Source organism: Lampetra planeri, chromosome 10 (assembly GCF_965212315.1).
Source record: "Lampetra planeri chromosome 10, kcLamPlan1.2.h2, whole genome shotgun sequence".
NCBI classification, from domain to species: Eukaryota; Metazoa; Chordata; class Hyperoartia; order Petromyzontiformes; family Petromyzontidae; genus Lampetra; species Lampetra planeri.
Window position 1 is genome coordinate 2712114 of NC_136116.1, and position 23769 is coordinate 2735882.

General features: G+C 52.1%; 1 protein-coding gene across 1 annotated transcript; it reads left to right on the plus strand.

Annotated features, from left to right (window-relative positions):
* Positions 1-810: 810 nt before the first annotated feature.
* Positions 811-14349, plus strand: LOC144720840 (tetraspanin-31-like). Its single transcript, XM_078597929.1, has 6 exons — positions 811-1149; positions 8781-8948; positions 10467-10547; positions 12055-12171; positions 12687-12779; positions 14180-14349. The coding sequence occupies exons 1-6, from the start codon at positions 1078-1080 to the stop codon at positions 14252-14254; spliced, it is 606 nt and encodes a 201-aa protein (XP_078454055.1). The 5' UTR covers positions 811-1077; the 3' UTR covers positions 14255-14349.
* Positions 14350-23769: the final 9420 nt, after the last annotated feature.

The following is a 23769-nucleotide window of genomic DNA, read 5'->3' on the forward strand; positions in this document are numbered from 1 at the left end:
TGGGGAATTGAGTTTCAGGTCCATGCGGCGTACAGCCGTTTGAATACGGGCCAAAAAAAAGTTTTTGTCTTTTGTGTTTCTCCCTTGTGATGGGATTTTGTAGGATGAACGTTGAGATTTACAAGGGCACGGGGTGACCAGCAGGGTCTCAATTGGTCTGTAATAAGCTGGGCAGCACTGATAGGGGGTTGACAGCGCTATGGTAATGTAGACACACTGACACACCGACGGCGGTCTCGTGTCGCTTTTTCCACGTGCGCCTCGCGCACGTGGAGATGAACTCATCGCTTTGACTCCGCAACACCTTCCCGTGGGCCCTCATTGACGTCCGTGGGAAGTGGGGAGTTGCGCCACCCATCTGTGCGTGATCCACCTACCCTGGATGCAGCTCTACGGCTCGGGGTTAAAGGCCACTTTGCGGCACGGCTGCCACCGCCGACAAACTGCGCATGTCCTCTACTCCGTGTGTTTTTCCACGTGCGCCTCGCGCACCTGAACCACGCCGCTTGCTGCTGGTGGCGCGTGGCGCGTGCCTCAAATTACCTGGCCTCGTTAAATCATTCAGTCCGTGCGAGGCTCCTCGCACGGGGAGGGGTGGCAAGAGGTGAGGGTGACGCCGGGCTGAGTCACGAATCACGCGGCAGCGCGGTGGAGGGGTGGGGGCCAACGATGGTGATGTCGATAGCAGCGGCGGCGGTGGTCGTGATGACATCAGCCCATGCGGGTCCCGTGAACTTGTAAGTGGTGGGGGGGGGGTCCACGTGGGCGGACGCCGCCAATCGAGTCGGGTGGGCAGGCGAATCGGCCCGGGCCCTGCCTCGTAACGTCTGGGCGGGGCTACGGGGCGACAGGGAAGCGAGAGAGAGAAGAGAGGAGACACGGGGCGCTCCCCATCCGCCTCGGCTACACACACACAGGGAGACGCGGAGACGAGATAGACACACAGGGAGACACGCGGAGGCGAGACAGACACACAGGGAGACACGCGGAGACGAGACGGACACACAGAGACAGACACGCGAGACAGACAGAGAGACACGCGCGGCTACACAGGCGGAGACGGCGCGGGCACCTGACATGGCCAACATGGGCTTCGGGGGCTTCGCGTGTGCCAAGAACGCGCTGTGCGTGCTCAACCTGCTGTACATGGTGAGTCGCGATGCGGGGGGGGCAGGGGGGTACTCTGGTCCCCCTCCTCTGTGTCGCCCCCCCCCTCTTCCCGCACGTCATTGTTCGCAATTCGCATCCCATCGGATCGTCTCCACCACCATCATCACCACCACCATCACCACCATCATCACCACCACCATCATCATCACCACCACCCCGCGCGGCATTCTAAGATCATCCCAATCCTGTCGACCCCCCCCACCGACAGGTTTTGGCGAGACCCCGTGGCCAAATGTCAGATGAGGTCCCTGTGAGCCCCCCCCACACACCCTGCTGCTGTCTGTGAGACCCCGGGAGAAAATTGCCCCCCGTCTCTCAGGCCCCCCCCCAGACCCCGTGTCGTCCCCCATCACCACCATCCCTCACCTCATCTCTCCTCATCGTCCCCCTGGGGGTTGCTGAAATGTGTTGTGTTGGGGTAGAGGGGGGGCAGGGTGGTTGGGGGTGGGGGTTGCTGAAATGTGTTGTGTTGGGGTAGGGGGGGACAGGGGGGCTGGGTGGTTGGGGGTGTGGGTTGCTGAAATGTATTGTGTTGGGGCAGAGGGGGGGCTGGGGGGGGGGTTTCTCCGTGGACCCCAGGGGGGAGGGGTCTCGCCTCTCGCTGCAAAGGGGGGCGGGGGGGGGGTCTCGCTTCTCGGGCGCACAAAGATAGCGGCCCTGTGACGTCACGGTCTGCGCATTCCCATGAAAACAAACATCGAGACACACGCACGCCTTGATTCCAGTTCTGCTTTCGTCAGCTGCTGTTGTTGTGTTTGTTGGGTTGTTGTTGTGTTTGTGGTTGTTGTTGTTGTTGTTGTCGTCAGCCTTCGAAGCGGTTGTGGCTCTCAGCGTCGAAGTTCGTGTCGGTGGTGTTGTTTGTTGTTGATGACGGTGGTGGGTTGTTGTTGTTGTTGTTTACGGCCTCTTGCCGATTCAGCCCGGGGTTTGGCGAATTTAGGAGGCATCACGTGACGGGTGCGGACGGCTTGTGGAAGGGCTCGTCTAGCAGTGGACTGAGCTTGGCTGATGATGTTGATGATGATGAAGGCGTGGTCTGTTCGTGCCTCGAACGAAGCACTGCCACTGACCAAATTGAATAGAATCCATACCCCTTTGGGGCCGTCCATAAATGACGTCACGCACCTAGACATTTGTGACGAGGGGAGGGGGTTTGAGAAATGTGACGTCACATCAAAATGCGCAACTTTAAATGAATATAGACAACACGCTCTACTTAATTAAATTGACTTTTTGATAAATGTTTTCTCCTACAACAGAGTGCAGCGCCACATTAAATACGCACTACAATGACAATAGTTTAAAGCGATTTGTTTTATTGTTTTGGGGGAGGGGGGCAGAGCTTTGTGACGTCATATTTGAGGGGGGGGGGGTCTGACTTTTTTGTGACGACGTGACGAAGGGGGGGGGTCAAAAATCGTACAAAATCGCGTGACGTCATTTATGGACGGGCCCCATTTGTCAATGCATGCACTGCTGAGTAAAGGGCTCTCGGTCACGTGTTGTCCGACCATACTTCACCGCGCTGGTCATTGCGTGTTGTTGAAGGGGTGGGTGGGGGGGTAGTAAAACCGGCTCGGATATCACTCGCCACTGATTGGAATCCATCTCGGGTCGCCAGGTTCATAGCGCAGTCCACCTCCCACTGAGCCACGGCCCCACCGCAGCATTGTGCCGCTCACTAAGGACACCACAATAGTAATACGGTAGGCTGACGTTTCGATCAGGAGCCCCTTGATGCCCTCAACTTGATTATCCAACGGTAGTGAATCTATCTCCGCTATCGACTCTTAAAGAAGAGGGGTTTCCGGCGCCCGAAACGTCAGCCTATTGATGATGCTTGTTAAGGTGGTGGCCGTGCGTGATGGGAGAGAGAGGGATATTCATTGATCTCTTGTTCGCCAGGGCTGCCGACAGCGGCCGTGTGTTTTGTATTCGTATGGGGTCCGCGTGGCCAGTGGTTAGCGCACTGCGCTATGAACCCGGCGACGCTCCGAGTCTCACTCACGGACACGGCTCACGTCGGAGGCGAGTGACATCTGAACCGGGTCCTGAGACTCCGCATCCTCGCTCAGCACAATAGCAAATAACAATAACGATGATAATGCATTACATTGGGTATTCGTGCTTGTCCTAAAAAAACAAAAATCAGCGCTGTCACGAAGGCGCTATGTATAGCCAGCCTGTTGGCGGGGCTGTGGGAAAATGAACCTGATAACTCGACCCGAGCCTAGAGCCGCCGCCGCCGCGTGATGGACATTACGAGGATTTGCAGCGGCAGCGAAAATCAATGCAGCAGCATGGGCATCACAGGGGGGGGGGGGGGGGTCGAGTGTCCAGTGATATCACAAGCACGGTGTTGAGTCGCTTGCATGGTGAGGAGTGTTTGAACCCATCTGTGATATTCTCGGTGAACTCCATGTTCATCATTACACACTCCCCGGGAGTGGATCATCATTTGTGTAATTAACTCTTTATAATTAGATGACTCACGGGCAGCAGAAGGCAGTGCAGAATAATACGTTGTTGTACTATACTTAGATGCGCCGACATCTATGCTCCCCGCCTTCACAAACCGAGACGGTGAACTATGGTCAATAACCCAAACGACCCGTGGGCTACCTGGCCACATGATACAATCTCATCGATGTGGCTTATCACACGCTGGAATTTATCGTAGCAGCCAAATAATCTGAAGGCCTGTTGATTCTAAATGTGGAGGGGAAAAAAAAGACCCCAAAGGGCCCAGAGACAAATCCACGTGACCACAGGCAGAGAGAACACTCAGACTCCAAATATAGAATTGGTATCGTCAGGGTCTGGGGTCGAACCCATGGCCCTGTTTACTGGCCGAGGGAAATATCCAGTGCCGGATTATCCCAGTAGCAAAAGTAGCTACATATGCTACGGGCACCGCACTTTCAAGGGCCCCGCGCTAAATGCTTTCAAGCTATCAATTCCGGTTCAGTGATTCTGCACTTGCTCTATTACTAGAGTACTATACTGCCTTCAATGTTTATGAACGACTGGGTGTTTAAGGTGAGCGATTTGTCGTATTACCTGACTGTAAAGCAAATAAAAAAATAGTTATGTTAATGTAACGTTCTAATTTTTCACATTAGCATCACTATCCCCGCCCGCTTCGTTGATGACCCTTGGGCTACACACATTTTAAACCTTTAAAACAGTCTGCCTCAGCAGCTTTCCCCCTCTTTTTTTCTTCCTGATGACGAACGCTTGTGTTGTGATCGAAACGTCGTAGTTTTTATTATTTTCTGTTATTTTCTATGAACCTACGTGACTTTACGGAAAGACCCAAACAATATGAATTCCTGCAGTCACGAAAGCTTTAAGTCAAGATTTCTGGGTGATTATAGTAGGTAACGCTACACGAGCTTAATCCGGCACTGGAAATAACATCGCGTCACCGCGGCGCCCTTGTTCTGACAGAATGTAGCATTACAGCCGCGTCTCCGGGTGCCCGTGTCTTGGTTTGTCGTCACACTCCGCGTGAAAAAATGCTGAAAACACAAATTCAGTTTTCGTTCCCATCAGCCTTGGGGCCTCATTTTGCAGCATCACATGTTTAAGCAGCGGACCCTGGAGCGGTTTTTACCTTTCTTGAGTCTCATCAGCAGTCTCATAAGCTGGCAAAAACTGATGGAATATAATGTTATTTTAGCAAATGCAAGGGTGCCTCGATTGGATTGATTAAAAATCAATGCCTCCGCTCGAGTCGTGTGTACGATTATATCCGACACGCGTGCGGAGCCCCGTTTGGGGCGGGTTAGTTATGAGGGCGCCACGGTGGCGAGATGTTGCCGGTCTCGCCTGCTATGCAGGAGGCTGTGGGTTTGACCCCGACCCAGACGCCTGTATATTTGAAGTTTGCATGTTCTCCCCGTGGTCGTGTCGATTTCTCTCCGGGTCCTCCGATTTTTCTCTTCACATTTAGAGACACGCGCTTAGAGTATTTGGCTGCTGTGCATGTCGACGTGATAAGCCACTATCGTTGAGCTATCATTTGTGGCAAAGGTCGCTTCTGAAAAAGAGCTATATAGCTTAGTGGGCCTTACCTGGTGAAATAAAAAAAAATAGTTTATAGTTTTTACACTCCGTTACAAACCTGTTGACCTGGGTTCGATTCACGACCACAGCTAACATCGGCGTTGAGCAATTTCGGAACCGATACTGGGCACCCTCCACCCCGTTTCACCAACCCACGCTGATGAGAGTGTTGAAGTATGTTCAAACAACCTCCTTGAGACTGACAGGGTGTGGGCACGTGCTCCCAGATCGGTGCAGCGATACATTCGGCACAAGCGGCACAATGAAAGGATCGACGATTGAATGGAATCGCAATGATTCATCGACTAACATTGTTGTCGCTCGCTTTGTTGCTGTTACGTAATGGAGGAGACCTCTTTCTTGTCTGTCCGTTCATCAAGAGCTCGCTCGCGAGGGGGCTTTCTGTACGAGTCACGGCTCTCGGAGACGGGGGAAGGGCGTGCACGCGGTAGCAGAGATTGCAGCATGTCACGAGTTAAGGTTGGAGCAAGGTTGGCTTGTAAAGCTACCTACCTACCAACTACCTGTCTTCCTGCAATAAACACACGGGGCATGCAGGCGTTGTCGGAATGCCCAAGACGTTTGCCTGCAGCGGCGGCGCATTCGCCGACAGTGTACGTGCGCAACCCCTGTTGTCAATCTGCTGCTGGATGAAGAGAGCCTCCCCGATGCCATGCGGGGCTGTGGGCCTTATCTGGCCATACTTCTACACCGCCGGCCAGTGCGGAGCTGGGCAAAGGTTCCGCTACAGTGCCCTTTGCTGCCCGCAAAGACACAGATCCCAAATCCCCCCCTCTCCCCCTGTAGCATGGACGTACTGTTGGGCCAAGTGCTGTTAGTGAGCACCTATTGAAGAAGCGTGGGACACGGTGGGGGGGGTCCACTACCATCGCTGACGCCTTTGCCTCATCAGTGCTGATGTTTAAACTGCGCCAGGTACTCATTTAGGGCCGAGTCGACCTAGGAGAGGTGCGGGACCGGTTCAGATGTGCACACGAATCTGCGACGCAGAATCGACAACAGGGTATCCGTTAACCACTGTCCACACACACACACAAAGACAAATATCCCCATATCGTGTGAACAGACTGTTGGGGCAAGTGCTGTTTAGCGAGCACAAATGAAGGTCGGCATGGCACACGATGCGGTGGGTGGTCAACACCACGTCCAGTCGTCTTTGTCGTCCCAGTGCTGATGTCTAGATTATACACCACTCCAGGTCCTTTGCTCATTTAGGGCTGAATCGACCTAGGGAACACACAGGACCACTGTTATTGGTCGTGAACAAGAATCGTACTTGGGTCGCCCGATTCGTAGCGCAGCACTGCACTAACTACTACGCCACCGCTCCCCGCACATCCACACACGCCGTGCACGAATCAACCTGCATGGTCCGGCACAACAGCGCATATTTGTCTTGTTGTGCAATGTTGTTGTACTGCACCTGATGGCGACACGGCAGTCATGTGGCGTTCTTGCATTCAACGCCAGGCAACCACACAACAACAACAACATACGTTTACATGCCGACACTCTACTGATGAGACTCGGGCAAGTCGAAATCATATCCTGCTCCGTGTGTTATGTCCTGTAATGCGGGGCGCCGCGGTGGCTATGAGATGTTAACTCCCTCGCTTGGTATACAGGAGGTCGTGGGTTCGATCCCGACCCTGATGCCTGTTGTATATTTGGAGTTTGAATGTTCTCCCCGTGGACGTGTGGATTTTTCTCCTGGTCCTCCGGATTTTGAGCTATCATTTGTATCCAAGTCGCTTCTGAAAGAGAGGTATTTATAGTTCAGTTGGCCTTACCTGGCAAAATAAAAAAATATTTCAGTTGTAAGAGTTTAGTTTGTAGTTCTCTGTGTACGCAGTCAGCTCAAAGCCATGACGCATGTTTTGCCCGATTGTAGGTGATTATGCAATAGCTCGAGTGAATTAATGAATGTCTCACAGTAGAATTTGTTTACGCAAACAAACGCTGCACAGTTGTTCCATAATAATTTCACTAAGGATGCAAGCGCCCCTTGCTTAGCTGGAGTCGTCTCACTAAGTCACTAATTCATAGAAACAAATCCCCGTCGTCTCGTGCACTCCGGCGCCAGGCTCGCTCAGTCGGGACAAGGTGTCTCCCAACGCCGATGGACATTGGGTGGTGTGATAATATATTTTGGAAACTCTGAATCAGTGGTAGAAATCCCACGTTCCTATGGTAGGTCTTGGGGGGGGGGGGGGGGCAGTTAATCCATGGGACAAGCATCATCGAGTTCCCGTTAAGCGGTACTCACTTTCTCGGACTTGGGAGGGATGATGTGCTGAGTCGACTACCAATCGATATTTGAATTCATGACCTGATTTTTAGTCGATCAGTGTATTTACCGTGCCATTAATATATTCGTTACGGATGCTCCGACACTTTCCCAACCCCATTAACCACCATGTTTATTATCATCCATTTCTGCTCAGATGCGCTTCTGCGGCCGTCTGGAACGCTCTTCCTTTTGATGTTAGGAAACCACTGGAACTATCCACTTTCAAATCTAGATAGAAAACGAATTTCTTTAGAATGGCTTTTTGTTGTTTATTTTAGTTTCTTGTGCTTCACCCGCACCTCCGATTAGCGCGGTCGGCTACGTACAGCTTTAAAGATGTTCAACTTGCATGCATGCTCCGTTCCCTCCGGCCACTCACTTCGTTCCGTCCAAAAACAACCTAAAAAAAAGTGCTTCTCCTTCACTGTACAAGCCTCCCACGTCGTGTTCGTGCCTTCTTCCCTGTGTCGTACAGTGTAGCGGTTAGCGTGCTGCACTACGAACCCTGCGACCCGAGTTCGATTCCCGCTCACGGCCACCAACACCAGTGACGATTATTTTAACCGGTACTGGGTCTCCCCTAGGTCGACTCAGCCTCAAATGAGTACCTGGTGCGGTGTGTAAAATCATTCCCACTGGGGAGACAAAGGCGCTCGGGCGTCGGGCTCACCACCCACTCTCTCGTGTACCCTTGCGGGCCTTCATAGGGGCTACTCACTAGAGCACTTGCCCCAACAGTCTGTTATGGGCTATATGGGAGATTTTTGTCTTTGTACAGTATATAAATACTGTAATAAAGAAGACTGATGCTCTGAACCACTGTGTACCCATAGCCTCCCACCAAATATCACTCCTACACTTTACCCACCCGCAGTGACCCAGCGTGGTGAAGAATGGTAAAAATACACACGACCTCGCACGGAGTGGCGCGGGGGAAGCCCTCATCCAGCAGTGGATCGGCAAAAAGTGCCGCACGAGATGAGACCACGGCATGAGACACGGGTGATGGTGTACCTTGGCGGGTTTTCGCCTGGGTAAAAAAAAATCAGGCAGGATGGGCGTACGGGAGATGGAGTGTTGGGACCGGCCGATGTGCGGGGGCTGGGCGGTCTGTCGCATCGCCGCGGCCGTGAAGGATGGCGCGGCGGCTTTGGGGAGGCCCTTCCTCCAGCAGCGGATCGATCGCGGCTCGTGACCGACGTTGATGAGCGGGTGGGTGGGCTGTGCGCAGGTGGTGGGGCTGCTTCTCATCTGCGTGGCCGCATACGCCAAGGGGATCGGAGTGGTGTCCAGCATCCAGATCATCGGTGGAGTCATCGCCGTGGGCTCCTTCCTCTTCCTCATCTCCATCCTGGGCCTCGTGGCGGCGGTGCGGCACCACCAGGTCCTGCTCTTCTTCGTATCCTTTCCACGGGCCCCCCCACCATCCCCACAAACAACTACCTCGCCTGGTATACAGGAGGTTGTGGGTTCGATCCCGACCTCGATGCCTGTATATTTGGAGTTTGCACGTTCTCCCCGTGATCATGTGGATTTTTCCCTGGGTCCTGTGGTTTTTAATTCAACATTTAGAAACATGCATTTATTTGGCTGCTATAAATGTCCACACGATAAGCCACTTCATTGGGCTATTATTTGTGGCCAGGTCGCTTCTGAAAAGATCTGTATAGCTCAGTGGGCCTTACCTGGTAAAATAAAAAATAATTGTAGTTTTTTTGTACCTCCCTGACATGCTACTAGATCACTGAACCAACCACCACATCACTCACCCATTCATCAACTCAAACACTCATCTGCACCTCCGATTCGCACGGTTGGCTACATACGGTGCGAAAGATATTCAACATACACACTCACCTAAACACTCACAGACCCACCCGACCACTCAACCACCCAGCCACTCAAAAACACTCACTCAACCACCCACCCAAATATGAGACCACTTCACCATCCACACACACACGACTGCACACCAAACCACTCATCCAATCACCCACTCAACCACCCGTCCATCAGTCTATCCCGCAGAGACCCACGCGAACTGTGGTAAACAGCCAACAGCAAAAGTCTGCGTACCTCGCTCCGCTGTTGCCACCGTCACCTTGGAAGATGGAACGGCAACGACTGCAACTACCATGCATCTCACTGGCCTGGCCACTAGGGGTGCTACGAACCATTGATTTATCACCACCGATTCTGAGGATCAGGGGGAGTCGCACCCTTGTTAGGTCAGCACGCTGACCTTGCAATCCAGAGGTCGTCGGTTCGATTGCAACTCGGGGGCCGTGGCAGGCAATTGAGACGGCGATTCACGTTTCTTGAATCCAGAATCATAATATTTTTTTCAGTATCAGAATCTTTTATTTCTTTATTTTCACAGATGTCCAGTAGTGGCGGGGTAGCAAGTTTCAACAACAAAAATACACAAAAACAATAGGAGTGCAAAATAGAGGAAAAGGTAAGAAAGTCATGGAAAAGAAACAAATAAATAAAGTGTATAAGTTTTATATGAGTTTTCTAAAATAAAGTAGAAAAATGCCCCCCCAACACTCACTGCCTCTGTCCACCCAGCAGGTCACGTGTGGTGGGGTAAAGTGTGGGTACTGCCACATCTTCCAGGATGTCTATCCATCGTGGAAGAGTAGACCAAAACACCCCGTCACGAGAGCGTCCTCGAGCGGAGGAGGCCTCTCCGCCACCGGTGAGCAAAACATTGCGGGGCTCCAATAATCCCTCCAGCCACTCGTGGCCGCTACGTTTCTCCACAATCGATTTTAAATGCGTCAATCGATGCCCTGCCAGAGTGAGGCCATGTGTCCTCGCCGTGTGTGTGCGCGTGGTCATGGCCTGGACAAAGAAGCTGTGTCAGCCACCCTTAACTCCTCCACCACCTCCTCGTCTTCGTCCTCCTCATCAGTACATGCTCATCCTCATCGTGCTCTTCCTCGTGCAGCTGAGCGTCTCCTGCGCCTGCCTGGCTCTCGACCGCATCCACCAGGTGGGTGAGAGAACTACCACGGGGTCTGGAAGAGCGAGACGCTCCGGAGAGTAAGACGCACCCAAAACTTGCGCCCGGCGTCAATAGCGTTATACACATCTGGTCACACACACGCGCTTGCGCGTGGGCAGCTACCGGACTTTAAGATGCACCCCTAGCTATCGGCTTACATACAGAGAGGGGAGGGGGGGGTGCCTCTTGTCGTCCAGAGCTGAACCATATCCCATTCTGAGACGCGCAAGCGGTTAGCGTTAATTTTATTTAGAGAGGCCTAGCGCCGTTGTTATTAAAGACATTGTATTCACCGCAGAGAACCGTAGCGACACGACCGCGCTCTATGAGACTGTGCCACACGCCCTCCCGCATGGCCTTGTGGGAGCCTCGGTACCCATGAAGTTATTTGAGTTTTTCTTCCGATGCCTTTCCGATGGCGTATGTGTACGTCATCGGAATGGGAAAGGGTTAATATCACGAAGCTATTTTCAACCCTGAAAACTCAAGGGGGATGGTAACATGAGTTAGATATGACCAAAGCACCAATGAGATTAACGCGCAGAAAACAACATTTCGGTCACTGTTATTTTTGGACGAGGTCAGTGGTTATCAGTCGTGCAGAGCTCGTAATCCAAACCAGGGCTTGCTCTCTAACAGAATTAGCCCTTTCTTTACCTCTGCATGACGAACGTTAGCCAAGCAAGTGCTGTGGCTGTCTCATTTATAGACGGGCAGATTAAGTTTATTTTTTAAAGATTTGGATCAACATTGGGCTGGCGGAAATCCACCAGGCAGCGTGATCCATTCTGCTGGTCCGCGGTCCACCACAAAAGGCCGTGACCAACAATGAAAGTGCCCGGATGAATTTAGCCCCGTCATACACTCGACACGTAAAGTACTAGCGCCATCTCTTGGTAGAAGGTTTTTTTTTTGCGTGAATTTTTCGTTGGCGATTTTTTCCATCGGCCGCAAAGAAAATTGCTGCACGCTTGCGATGTCATTGCTTGTTGGAATTTCTCCTGCGATCCACCACAAAATGTATCTTTGCGATCATCCACCCGTGGATCGTGATGGCCCCCTCGTCAGATCTCAAAAGCTAAGCAGGTTGGAGCCTGGATTACGCTGGGTTGGGCGACCACCTTGCAAAAACGGTGGCGAGATGTTAACTACCTCGCCTGGTGTACGGTAGGTCTTGAGTTCAATCCCAACCCTGACGCCTGCTGCTGTATATTTGGAATTTGCGTGTCTCTCTCCCCGTGGCGGCATGGATTTTTCTCCGGGTCCTCCGGTTTTTCCCTCCACATTTAAAAACACGTTTAGAGTATTTGGCTGCTATACATTTCCACGTGATAATCCACTTAGTTGAGTACTAATTTGTGACAGCTTGCTTCTGAAAGAGCGCTATATAGCTCAGCGGGGCCTTACCTGGTAAAATATATTTATAAGAATAGTGAAATATTAGTAGCACTGTGTCCTGTTGACTGTGTGGCGCGTGCCCTGTGGACCTCCGCAGATAAACCTGCTGCACATCGGCTGGAACAACGCGTCTCCCGCCACGCGCAACGACATCCAGACGCACTTCCACTGCTGCGGATTCAACGACACCGCGCAGGCCACTAACTGCACCAAGGTGGGGCGTGCTGATGACTCTTAACAGGGAGAAACCTCCTGGGTGGGGTTCGACTGGAATTAGGGGGTAGTCGGGGTTAGGGTTGCCACATCTCTGGGGGTTTCACCCGGACTGTCCGGCGAATGGCATCTGTGTGTGGTGGCTAGCATCAGGATTTCATTTGTGCCGAGATCTGGTGCTGGTTATTGTGTTTTTGTATGGGCTGGAGAGCGGTGGCGCAGTGGTTAGCGCAGTGTGCAACGACTACAAGTCACCCGGGTTCGATTGCTGCTCACGACCAATAACAGTGGCAAATATCCGAACCGGTCCTGGGCCTTCCTAGTTCGACTCAGTCTTAAATGAGAAGCTGGTGCGGTGTGTAAACATCACTACTGGGGAGACAAAGGCAGCCAGGCGTAGTGTTGGCCACCCACCCCTTCGTGTGCCGTTCCGGCCTTCATCGGTGTTGCTCGCTGACAGCACTTGCCCCAACAGTCTGTGACAGGCTACATGGGGGATCTTTGTCTTTGGTACAGGGCTCTTCTCCATGCCTGGACGTCTTGCAGAGTTTCTCGGAGCAGGTGCTGCAGGTGGCGGGCGGCGTGGGCCTCTTCTTCTCCTTCACTGAGGTCAGCACCACCTCACCACTCACCCTCACCACTCACCACCACCACCACTCACCACCGCCACTCACCACCGCCGCTCACCACCGCCACTCACCACCGCCACTCACCACCGCCGCTCACCCCCGCCACTCACCACTCACCACTACGCACCACCACCATTCACCACCGCCGCTCACCCCCGCCACTCACCACTCACCACTACGCACCACCACAATTCACCACCGCCACTCACCCCTGCCACTCACCACCGCCGCTCACCCCCGCCACTCACCACTCACCACTACGCACCACCACAATTCACCACCGCCACTCACCACCGCCGCTCACCACCGCCGCTCACCACTCACCACTACGCACCACCACAATTCACCACCGCCACTCACCACCGCCGCTCACCACCGCCACTGATCATCAGCACTCAACCCCACACCCCAATCCTCACCCCCACCATCCTATCATGGTGACTCGTCCCATGATCTTCACTCGTTGGTTCCTCCACCCATGTTGAGTACTCAGTCTCATACACCACATTGTGTATAACCACCACCACACTGTGTATAACCACCACCACCAACCACACTGTTCAACCACCACCACCACGCTGTGTTCAACCACCACCACCACAATGTGTTCAACCACCACCACCACCACACTGTTCAACCACCACCACAACACTGTTGATCCACCACCACCACACTGTTCAACCACCACACTGTGTTAAACCACCACCCTGTTCAACAAACACCACAACACTCCCCTGTTTCTTCCTTCTCCAAAGGTCGTATGACTTTGCTCACTTCAAGAAACGTGTCAAATGTTATCCATGGCAACTTTAATCTTGGCTGTTTGTTTCTGGCCACTTGGCGTTTTTTGGCCCTTTGGGCCCTGTAACTTAACGTGAATCCCCACTACCGCCAGCGGGTGGCGCTGTCCGCCTGGGCTCGGTCAGCGTCCGATCGCCCCCACGTGACCTCTATTCACACGTCACAGGGCGCGTGCATGGCAGACCAATCGATTTTTTTTAATTCTCCATAATTTATTCTTTGGATGACACCACGTAATGGTGGATTGAATCCGTGTCATTAGCAACCCTCCACCAACCTGATATATATTTATAGTTGTGTTTTAATTAATCAGAGCCTGAAATCTAGCCAAATTAAGTGTTGAGACCATCTACTCATAACACTGAGAAGCCGGTGTAATCAGCTGACCCTGGAAATATTTCTGCACCCGGCACACCTCATCCAGTATATCCCCTCGCTATGGCCGTAGCTAACGTAGTCACATCCGGTTCTTCTTGGCTCACTCCGGATCTACCAGCGACCCGGAAAAAAACATTTACTCAAAGAGCTGAATGCCTCACAAGGTCGTGACCTGCTGCGATTGTCTCTGTCTCCACGCAGATCGTCACCGTGTGGCTCACCTGGCGCTTCAGGAACATGAAGGACCCGCAGGCCGATCCCAACGCCTTCCTCTAGCCGAGCGTCGCCTCTGCAGTCCACACCCCGGCACTCCCCCTCTCCTTCCCCCGGCCCCCCTCCCCCGCCTCCCCACCACGACTCGTATTTGCCAGCGCCGTGCCGCTAAGCTGCCTTTGCTCGATGTCAACCGCGCACGCGCGTGCGAGGAGTTGTCTGGCGGCGCTCGGGGGAAGCCGATTCGCCGGCCTCGCCACTGCGCTGCCACTCCTCTCGCAACGCCCTCATCAAAAGTTGCTCGTGGCGCTCGCTCGAAGGACGAGCGAGCGCCACGAGCACGCGATAACACACGCGTGCGCACTCACATCCGCAGACAACCCAGTAATTCTGGAACGTTGGGCCAACGTTGGCATATTTACTGGGAAGCGGACACATACATACTAACGCGCACACACACATATGCATGTATACATGCGCGCACACAAGACAAAAATCCCCTGTATAGCCTTAACAGACTGTTGGGGCAAGTGCTGGTAGCGAGCACCTATGAAGGCCGACATGGCACATGAAGGTGATGGGTGGCCAGCACCACGCCCGGCCGCCTTTGTATCCCGAGTGGCAATGTTTACACACCACACCAGGTACTCATTTAAGGCGGAGTTCACATGGGGAAGGCCCAGGAACGGTTTAGATAATCGTCACTGATGTTGGCCACGAGCGGGAATCGAACTCGGGTCGCCGGGTTCGAAGCGCAGCGCGCTAACCACTGAGCCACCGCTCCTCATACATGCACATGTACACACATACTAAAGGTCACTTTCCTGGTCCCATTGGTTCTCACCTTGTTAAACAAAATAAACTTCACTAAAGCACACACACCAAACCACCACGCACGTACATACACATGCGCACATGCACATTGACCTCTCTCTGAGCTTGGTTCACTCCTTCTTTCACCCCAATCAAGTCCTCTGAAGGCATCATGCAGATGGCACTATGCCTGGCCCGCCTTTGTCTCTCCAGCACTTCATGTTTATTCACTATAGCAGCTATTCATGTACTTATTTGCACACACTCTTCACACGCTAAGCACACACAAACATACACACTGAGTACACATGCACACACTAAGTATACACGCGCATGGGCCCAGACACAAGGCAGGTCGGCAACTTTAGAAGTTCACATCCGTGATGTTGGGGGGGGGGTGAGACAAATGCGAGTGTTGGGAGGAGGGGAGGAGGGGGCGGTAGGATGAGCCTCACCATCTCAGAGGGTGAGGGCAGTTGTGTAACTACATCATCAGCTCAGGGGGTGCTGCAAACCGGTTAGGTGGGGCCCCCAACAGCGTGAACAACATCTCGTGGTGGTTGTCAAGGGGGCCCCCAACTGGTAGCTTTGGCCACCAGGAGGCGTGGGCAGCGCACCCCCTGCCCCCACGCTCGTTGCGCTACCTGGGTGAGGGCACCGATGATCCCGGTAGCGTCTCGCCCACAATGATGTTGGTGAGCCAGGCTGCCGGGCAGAGTGTGGGGGCTGCCAGTCTCGCTGTTGCCGCGGGTGAGGTGGGGAGCATTCGGAAGCTGTCCCTGCCCACTGATAGTAAGGGAGTGAGAGTCGTTGAAGGAAATTCCTCTGGGTCACGTGACCGACCCACGAATAATAGCGTTGTATGGCGAGGATCCGTCGGACACCGTGGTTGGTGACCTCCACGTCACTGGGACTCGGGGCTGGGTGGAGCGATCTCGACACACGGGGTAGGGAGAGGGGTTACATAGAGACAGACAGAAGGCTGCTGTGGTGGCGAGATGTTAACTACCTCGCCTGGTATACAGGAGGTCGTGGGCTCGATCCCGATCTTGACGTCTGTATATTTGGAGTTTGCATGGTCTCCCCGTCATCGTGTGGATTTTTCTCCGGATCATCCGGGTTTTCCCTCCCCACTTAGAAACGTGCGTTTAGAGTATTTGGCTGCTATAAATTCCCACGTGATAAGCCACTTGGTTGAGCTATCATTTGTGGCCAGGTCGCTTCTGAAAAAGAGCTACGTAGCTCGGTGGGCCTTACCTGGTCAAATAAAAAATAGAGACACCGAGCCATGGAGATACAGAGGTGACACACCGAGACAGGAACAGGTGGAGACGTGGAAATTCACAGATAGACACAGAGAGCGGGTGGACACGGAGACAAGACTAAAAAAACGACATTAAGAGAGACGCAGATAGACGGGTACAGACACTTTTGGAGCTTCGTAAATAACGCGCCATCCACACCTGTACAGACATCACTGGCCCAGAGGGACCCTGAGTGACCCTGAGTGACCCCGATGGGCCCAGAGGGGCCCTGAGTGACCCCGATGGGCCCTGAGGGGCCCTGAGGGGCTCTGGGGGCCCCGAGGGGGCCGGGCCAGGCTCGGTGGCCCCTCGGTTCCATTCCTCAACATTCCAACACCAGCTCCATCAACGGAATCCACATTCACCCCTCTCTTATCGTGACTGTCACCAACAGACGACATCATCTGCAGATCTCAGTTTTAACCTGTTTGGAGAATATTGTGATGATTTATTCTTGACGTTTTTTTCTATAATACCGTAGTAATAATAATGATAATACTGTAACAATACTAGTTATACCAATACCGTAGTAGTGCTGATGATGGTAATAATAACTGTAATCCATTAATTTAACAGATCCCCCCCCGACCGCCCAGTAAACATGAAACGTTGGGCCGACGTTGATCCAACAATTCCAACCACGTGCCCACGTTGGCCGAACGTCGGCACGTCCACTGGGGACTAGCATGAAGCGTGGCTTTTGTTTTGTAACGGTCGGGCGTGCTGCCCGTAGCGACCCGACCACACTGGCGCTCGATCACACGATTCGGAGGCCTCTCGCGGCGGTCGCCCTGGGCCTCGCGCTCTCACCACGGGGGGGGGGGGGGGTCAGCCGGGACGGTGACGCGTGGTGCACGCACGCGCGCGGATCTGTGGTCTTCACGTAGCGGACAACTCGATCCACCCAACTCCGTCTCCCCGCCCCCCCCCCCCCTCCTTGTCTACCGGCTTGCTTCACGCCATCCACTCGTCAATCTCAAGCCACTCCTGACGGCCTCTTAGGTGCCCTCGAGTGAAGTTGTTTGAGTAAGTTCCCGAGTAGTGACTTTGGCAGCGTGTGTTGGCCGTTCGTTACTGAAAGGCCGCGTGCGCGTGCACGTGCGCGCGCGCGCACCCCCCGAGGTAGCGACGCGGTTGCCGTCGAGTGCAAGTTGGAGCGCGCGTCGGGTGGCAGCAGCAGCAGCAGCAGAGCGTTTCGATTTGTGTTGAGAACATGCCACGCCACGCATTTCAGGTGTCGCCGGTCGTGTTTATAGGCGTGTGTGTGTAAATACCGCTAGGAGTGTCGGCGCGTTTGTTAGTATTTATTAAATCCACTTATTTAAGGCAACGCGCGCTGTGTGATGCTCGTGTGTGGGTCCGACGCGCGGAGCTGCGGCAACCGGGGGAGAGGGCGGGAGCGAACCGTCGGCACCAGGAGCGAGTGGTGGTGGTGGTGACTCACGACCGAACGAACGGAATCGTTCATCCTGGTCAGGAGTCAAACTCGGCTCTTTCCACCTCTGCGGCGTCAATACAACTGCCCCCCCCCCCTCCCCAGTGGTCGTCACGTGCATAGACTCGTGCGTGCCATGGTAATGTGGAATTTCCAAACCCTGGATTGGGGGCTGTGAACGGGAGATGAGGACCCCGAACACCGCACTCGTTTGGACAGGAAGCCACTTTGAGTTATATATTTTAATTTACAGAAGCAACGGCTGCCAGAGCCGCACCTTAAGGCACAAGGAGTCACACAACAGGAGATATATTGCAGATATAAAGCCGGGCTGGCATGGATTGCTACTCGAGGTTACATTAATTCACTCCAGCCGGGTCAAAGTCTATGCTTGTGTAAAATCACCACCACATAAAAACAAAGGCAAAGATCCCCCGTATAGCCTATAACAGACGGTTGGGGCAAGTGCTGTTAGCGAGCACCTACAGAAGAGGGCACGGGACACGAGTGGGTGGGTGGCCAGCAACCACGCACGGCCGCCTTTGTTTCCCCAGTGGCGACGTTTACACACCGCACCAGGTACTCAATTGAGGCTGAGTCTACCTATTATACTGGTAGAAACCTCCTGGTTACACCAGCCCACAGGGGATTATTGTGTCCGTCCGTCCGTCGTGCAGGGAGGGGCTGGGTGGGGAGGGGCTGGGTGGGAGGGGAGGGAGGGGCTGGGTGGGGGGTGGGGCTGGGTGGGGAGGGGCTGGTCACCCCGTTGTGCCCTTATAAAACTCAACGTTTAACCTACTCACGCCGGCTTGTGCCCGCCCTTACAGTCGGGCATATTTACGGAATACACCACGCCGCCGTTGACCCTGGCCATTGACCGAGCAACCCAACGTTCCTACCAGCTCCCTCCGCAGGAGGAATGTGTTACAGAGTGGCAATGCAAGGGATGAGCTCCTGCCATCGCCTTTCCTTTGGCCCCAAGCTGTGGCACCGATCGACGCTTCCAGGTCTCCCCGGAAAGAGACTCGGAGCGTCTCGGACGGGCTGAAAATCGTGCGGAGGAGCAGGCTTGAAATTACAGTGAGGGACGGCGAGAAAAGAGGAACGGATTGGAGAACTTAACGCAGGGTCACATGCATCGTGTGTATGTAGAACTTCTTTCGCACCGTACGTGGCCAACGGCGCTCATCGGAGGTTGCATTTATACCCGAGATGGTTATCGGCGCAGAGATGTGAGCTACGAGGTCGTCTGGTGTGCGGGAAACTAAATTAGTTCATCCAGCAGTGGATATATCAAGGCTGATGATGAGCTCTCGGTCATTTAAATCATGATGGTCCGGCACGCCATCTATTTCCACATTTGCAGCACTGCAGATTTTATTTAAAAAACAAGAACAGATCTCTGTAGATTAATTATCTATATTCGCACGAGCTTAGCCTATCTCGACGAAAATCACAGAAGCCTGCATCATATCTGTCAACCCATACGGCTTACCCCTATTCTTGTACAGATAAATTAAGTTTTCAGGTCCATACGGCGTACAGCCGTTTCGATACGGGCAAAAAAAAAATGCGTTTTGTCTATTTGTTTGTGTTTCTCGCTTGCGATGGGATTTTGTAGGATGAACGTTGAGGTGTATAAGGGGCGCGGGCTGACCAATAAGGTCTGAATTGGTCCGTAAATGTAATATTTGAAAACACTTTTTTTTAAACACGCTTTAATGAAATGTACCGTACTCGTAATGGAAGAACTCCACGACTCCAGGAAGTGGCCCCGAAGCTCGCCACGACGTAAGGGACCCGTGGTGATTTACAGCCAACGTCAGTTTAGCGTGGACAATTATAGCCAAGCCGAAACATAACATATAAAAGTAATGTTTTAAAATAAACGTTTTTTTATTTTTTTTCCATCAGTATGACATAAATATACCAAGTTTGCAGTCGATACCATATTTGGAAGTTGGTTAAAATTGAGTGACAAGATTTGAACAACAGACTGAGTTTAATAAAAGCGTGAAATAAAAAAAAGGTAGGCACCGACAAGGGGTTGACAGGTGCGCTGTAAACATATTTACCACGATACTATATAGTTAATTTACACCACTCTAGTCAGTCTCACCACTGCAGATCACACGTCCTATCAACTCAGGGGTGCAGATACCTATTTACACTGGGGGAGCTCTGCAAGATCCGACTGTGGGCCCCCCTAATTTCTCCCGACTCACTTTCACTGAAATAGCTACCAATGATATGTTTAACCCCGTAAACAATGTTAGGATAAATAGTGTTGTGTCAGTTGCCTCGCGTATTGGGTTTAGAGGAAGACAGTCTCCCAGTGACAGTATTAATGAAACGTATTTAAATGCACAATAGTCACAATGAAGTAATCGGGCGTTCTTGCTTTCATGCCGGGCACCATCGGTCTAGGGGCCGTCCATAAATGACGTCACACGATTTTGGACGATTTTTGACCCCCCCCCCCCCATCGTCACACGGCGTCACAAAAAGTCAGAACCCCCCCCTCAAATATGACGTCACAAAGCTCTGCACCCCCCCCCCCAAAAAAAAAACATGCTTCAAATCGCTTTAAACTATTGTCATTGTAGTGCGTATTTAATGTGGCGCTGCACTCTGATGTTGTAGGAGAAAACATTTATTAAAAAAGTCTATTTAATTATGTAGAACGTGTTGTCTATATTTAAAGTTGTGCATTTTGATGTGACGTCACATTTCTCACCCCCCCCACCCCTCGTCACACATCGTCACAAATGTCTGACCCCCCCCCCCCCTAGGTGCGTGACGTCATTTATGGACGGCCCCCTAGGATTTGCTCTAAGGGCGAGTGGATCGCTGCTGCTGCTGCTCTATTGCTATCATAGCCAGGTGCCTAGATGGGGGGGGCTTGGACCATGGTAGACCGCAGCTAATGTTTTATGTATCTATATATTTTTTTCTGAATGAACATTCTTCACATGTCGTTACTCTGTGTATCTGTTGACTCGGGGCCCCTTGTGGACCGACCGGGTCCCTGCACGTCGCAGAACGCTGCCTCACAGCCCCAACCCTGAATCCACTGTACACTTACTGTACACACTACACTGTACACGACCCACTGTACGCATCTACTGTACACGGTCTACTGTACACAACCCACTGAACACCAGCTACCACACACAATCTACTGTACAACCACTACTGTACACACCACTGCAATGTCACTGTACACAGTTTCAGTTTTCAATTTCATTTATTAGGTATAGCCCTGTGAGCCATTCGGCTCTTGAATCGGGTGCAACCGCAACAAACAAAAAACAAAAAATGAACAAGAAAACATCTTAAAGTGAATATGCGCAAAAAAACTGCAAAATATTCCAGAAAAAGCATTGTACACCAACGCTGTGCAAAAATCCCAGTGGGATGCAAGTCAAACAACAACAACAACAACCACAAGACAACTTAGATTAAAGCCATGATTCTAACTCTGTACTACAACAAACAAACATGGCCAAACCAAAAAACTTTTCGAAATCACCAACAAAGCCATAAAAGCAATGTAACAGTGATCATAGGAACTGTGACCGAAATTTCACAATCAACGACATAAACAACATGTACTACCAAACCCTATAGCCATAGCTGGCTGCATGAGTCACTCCACAACAGCAGGAGCATCAGTCGGAGTGTCAACATTTTTCAATGCACCTTTAAGATCGGCACGCTAAATCAAAACACAGATCATACTTTGCAGCGATCATCCGGAGCGAAACATTTTATTTTAGGCCACTGAATTGCAGTGACAGCTAGGGGTGTACAACTCCTCGAGAGCAGTTTTGAGTGAAGATCTCATAGGTAGTGATTCAAGTTGCAGTTTATTGGCAATAGCATTCCAGACCCTGGGGGCATCAATAGCAAAGGCCCTTCCTCCGGTATTTGTACGGCAATAGGGAATGTGAAGCTGGTAAATGAGCGAAGACCTTGGGTCAAATTTGTTCTTTGAAACAGAGAGGAGATCCAGCAGGTAATCTGCGGATGTTTTTGTAAGTACATCATGAATAAATAAGATCTGATGCACAAGCCGTCGAACATTGAGAGATGTTAAGTTTGACCCAATGTAGAGATCACAGTGGTGGGTCCTATATGGGCAGTTCAATGCAAATCTTAAGGCCAAGTGATAAATTGAGTACTTGGGGCTGATTTATACACGATGTCACAGTAATCAAGTAGAGGCAGTAGCTTTTATCAATTCCAAACGGAACATAGGGGGGAAGCAGTGCTTGTGTCGATACAGAAACCCAATTTTTATTCTTGTCTTTTTACCAATATAATCAATGTGATCTTCAAAATTCAGTTTTGAATCAAGATTGACCCCAATATGCTTATAGATCTTGACTTGCTCTATTTGATAATTATTTAAGGAATGTAATTGGGGAGAAATAACTTTCGGGGAAAAATAGCTATTTGGGGAAATACACTGTACACAATCTACATGCAATCTACATGCATCACGTGGATTAAAAAACACAAAACACACAAAACACAGCTACATTCGTGAATCAAATAGCGAGTGACCGACCAAGCAACATTGGCTGGCGATCAAATCATGAAGACCCCCCCCCCCCCCCCGTGTAGGTTACGTCGCCGGCTGATCACCAGCCACGCGTGGCTGGGTGGCGTTCCCCGCTCGGCCCCATTCCACCCCCCTCCATAAACCCCCCAACCCAACCGAAGGCCCGACAGGAGGATTTACTGGCCGAGCGAGATCCGTAGTCGCCCAGGTGCGGTCTCGTCGAGATTGTGTGGCTCTCTCTCTCTGATCGTTATCACCCGGAGAGGTTCCAAGGTTCATTTCCCCCCCCACCACACTCAGAAGCCCTCCCACCCTCCCCCGACCCGCAGCCACATTCGAGAGCTTTGGTTTTGGTGGCTCGCAACCACTTCTGTCAGAAGGGGGGCGCTCTGGAGTGTGTGTTTGGCCTACTCCTTCCACGCCGAACAGAAGGCGTCTTGGAAAGCGGTGAGCGTACCCACGCTTTAGGGGCAGTCCATAAATGACGTCACGCGATTTTGGACGATTTTTGCCCCACCCCCCCCCCATTGTCACACGGCGTCACGAAAAGTCAGACCCCCCCCCCCTCAAATATGACGTCACAGAGCTCTGCCCGCCCCCCCCAAATAAAAAATGCTTCAAATCGCTTTAAACTATTGTCATTGTAGCGTGTATTTAATGTGGCGCTGCACTCTGATGTTCTAGGAGAAAACATTTATTAAAAAGTCTATTTAATTAAGTAGAACGTGTTGTCTATGTTTATTTAAAGTTGCGCATTTTGATGTGACGTCACTTTTCTCAAACCGCCCCCCCTCGTCACACATCGTCACAAATGTCTGACCCCCCCCCTAGGTGCGTGACGTCATTTATGGACGCTCCCCTTACCCCACTGGGTGCGACCTGCCGCTACCGAGTGATGGACTCGAACTTGCGACCACGGGGATGAGGGACAAACCCCGATTTTAACTTCATGAGGGGCACGGTTGACTACGTACGGTACGAAAGAAGTTCAGGTTCAGCTGGCACAGCGCACCAAGTGACGCGGCTCGTTTACTTCTGAGTTGACCTAGGCGAGGGCCAGGACTGATGTTTTGCCTTGTCCAGGAATCGAACTCAGGTGGTCGGACTGGTTACACCACGGACACCCTCCACATTTTAACAAATAAAAAAATATTGCCGGAAAATGCGGTTCGCGAGCCATCAACCACGCCCGGCCGCCTTTGTCTCCCCAGTGACGGCGATTACACACCGCACCAGGTACTCGTTTTGATGTCGAGTCGACCTAGGCGAGGTTTCGGATCGATTTTCGCCGGGTTAATATCGCAGTGCGCTAACCACTGCGCCACCACTCCCCACACACAAATATATGCGCGCACACACACACACTCGCATACATATCGGGTGTGTGGTTGGGCGTTTTGCATCTTAGATCACCTCGAGTTGTAATGTGTGCACTACGCGGGTGGCGGCTTCCAGCCGA

Bases quoted from the DNA above. Each gene is read 5' to 3' on its own strand.
- LOC144720840 (XM_078597929.1), top strand. From the start codon at position 1,078: ATGGCCAACATGGGCTTCGGGGGCTTCGCGTGTGCCAAGAACGCGCTG. The intron at 10,548-12,054 runs GTGGGTGAGAGA...GGACCTCCGCAG, and splicing joins CTCTCGACCGCATCCACCAG to ATAAACCTGCTGCACATCGG. The intron at 12,780-14,179 runs GTCAGCACCACC...GTCTCCACGCAG, and splicing joins TCTTCTTCTCCTTCACTGAG to ATCGTCACCGTGTGGCTCAC.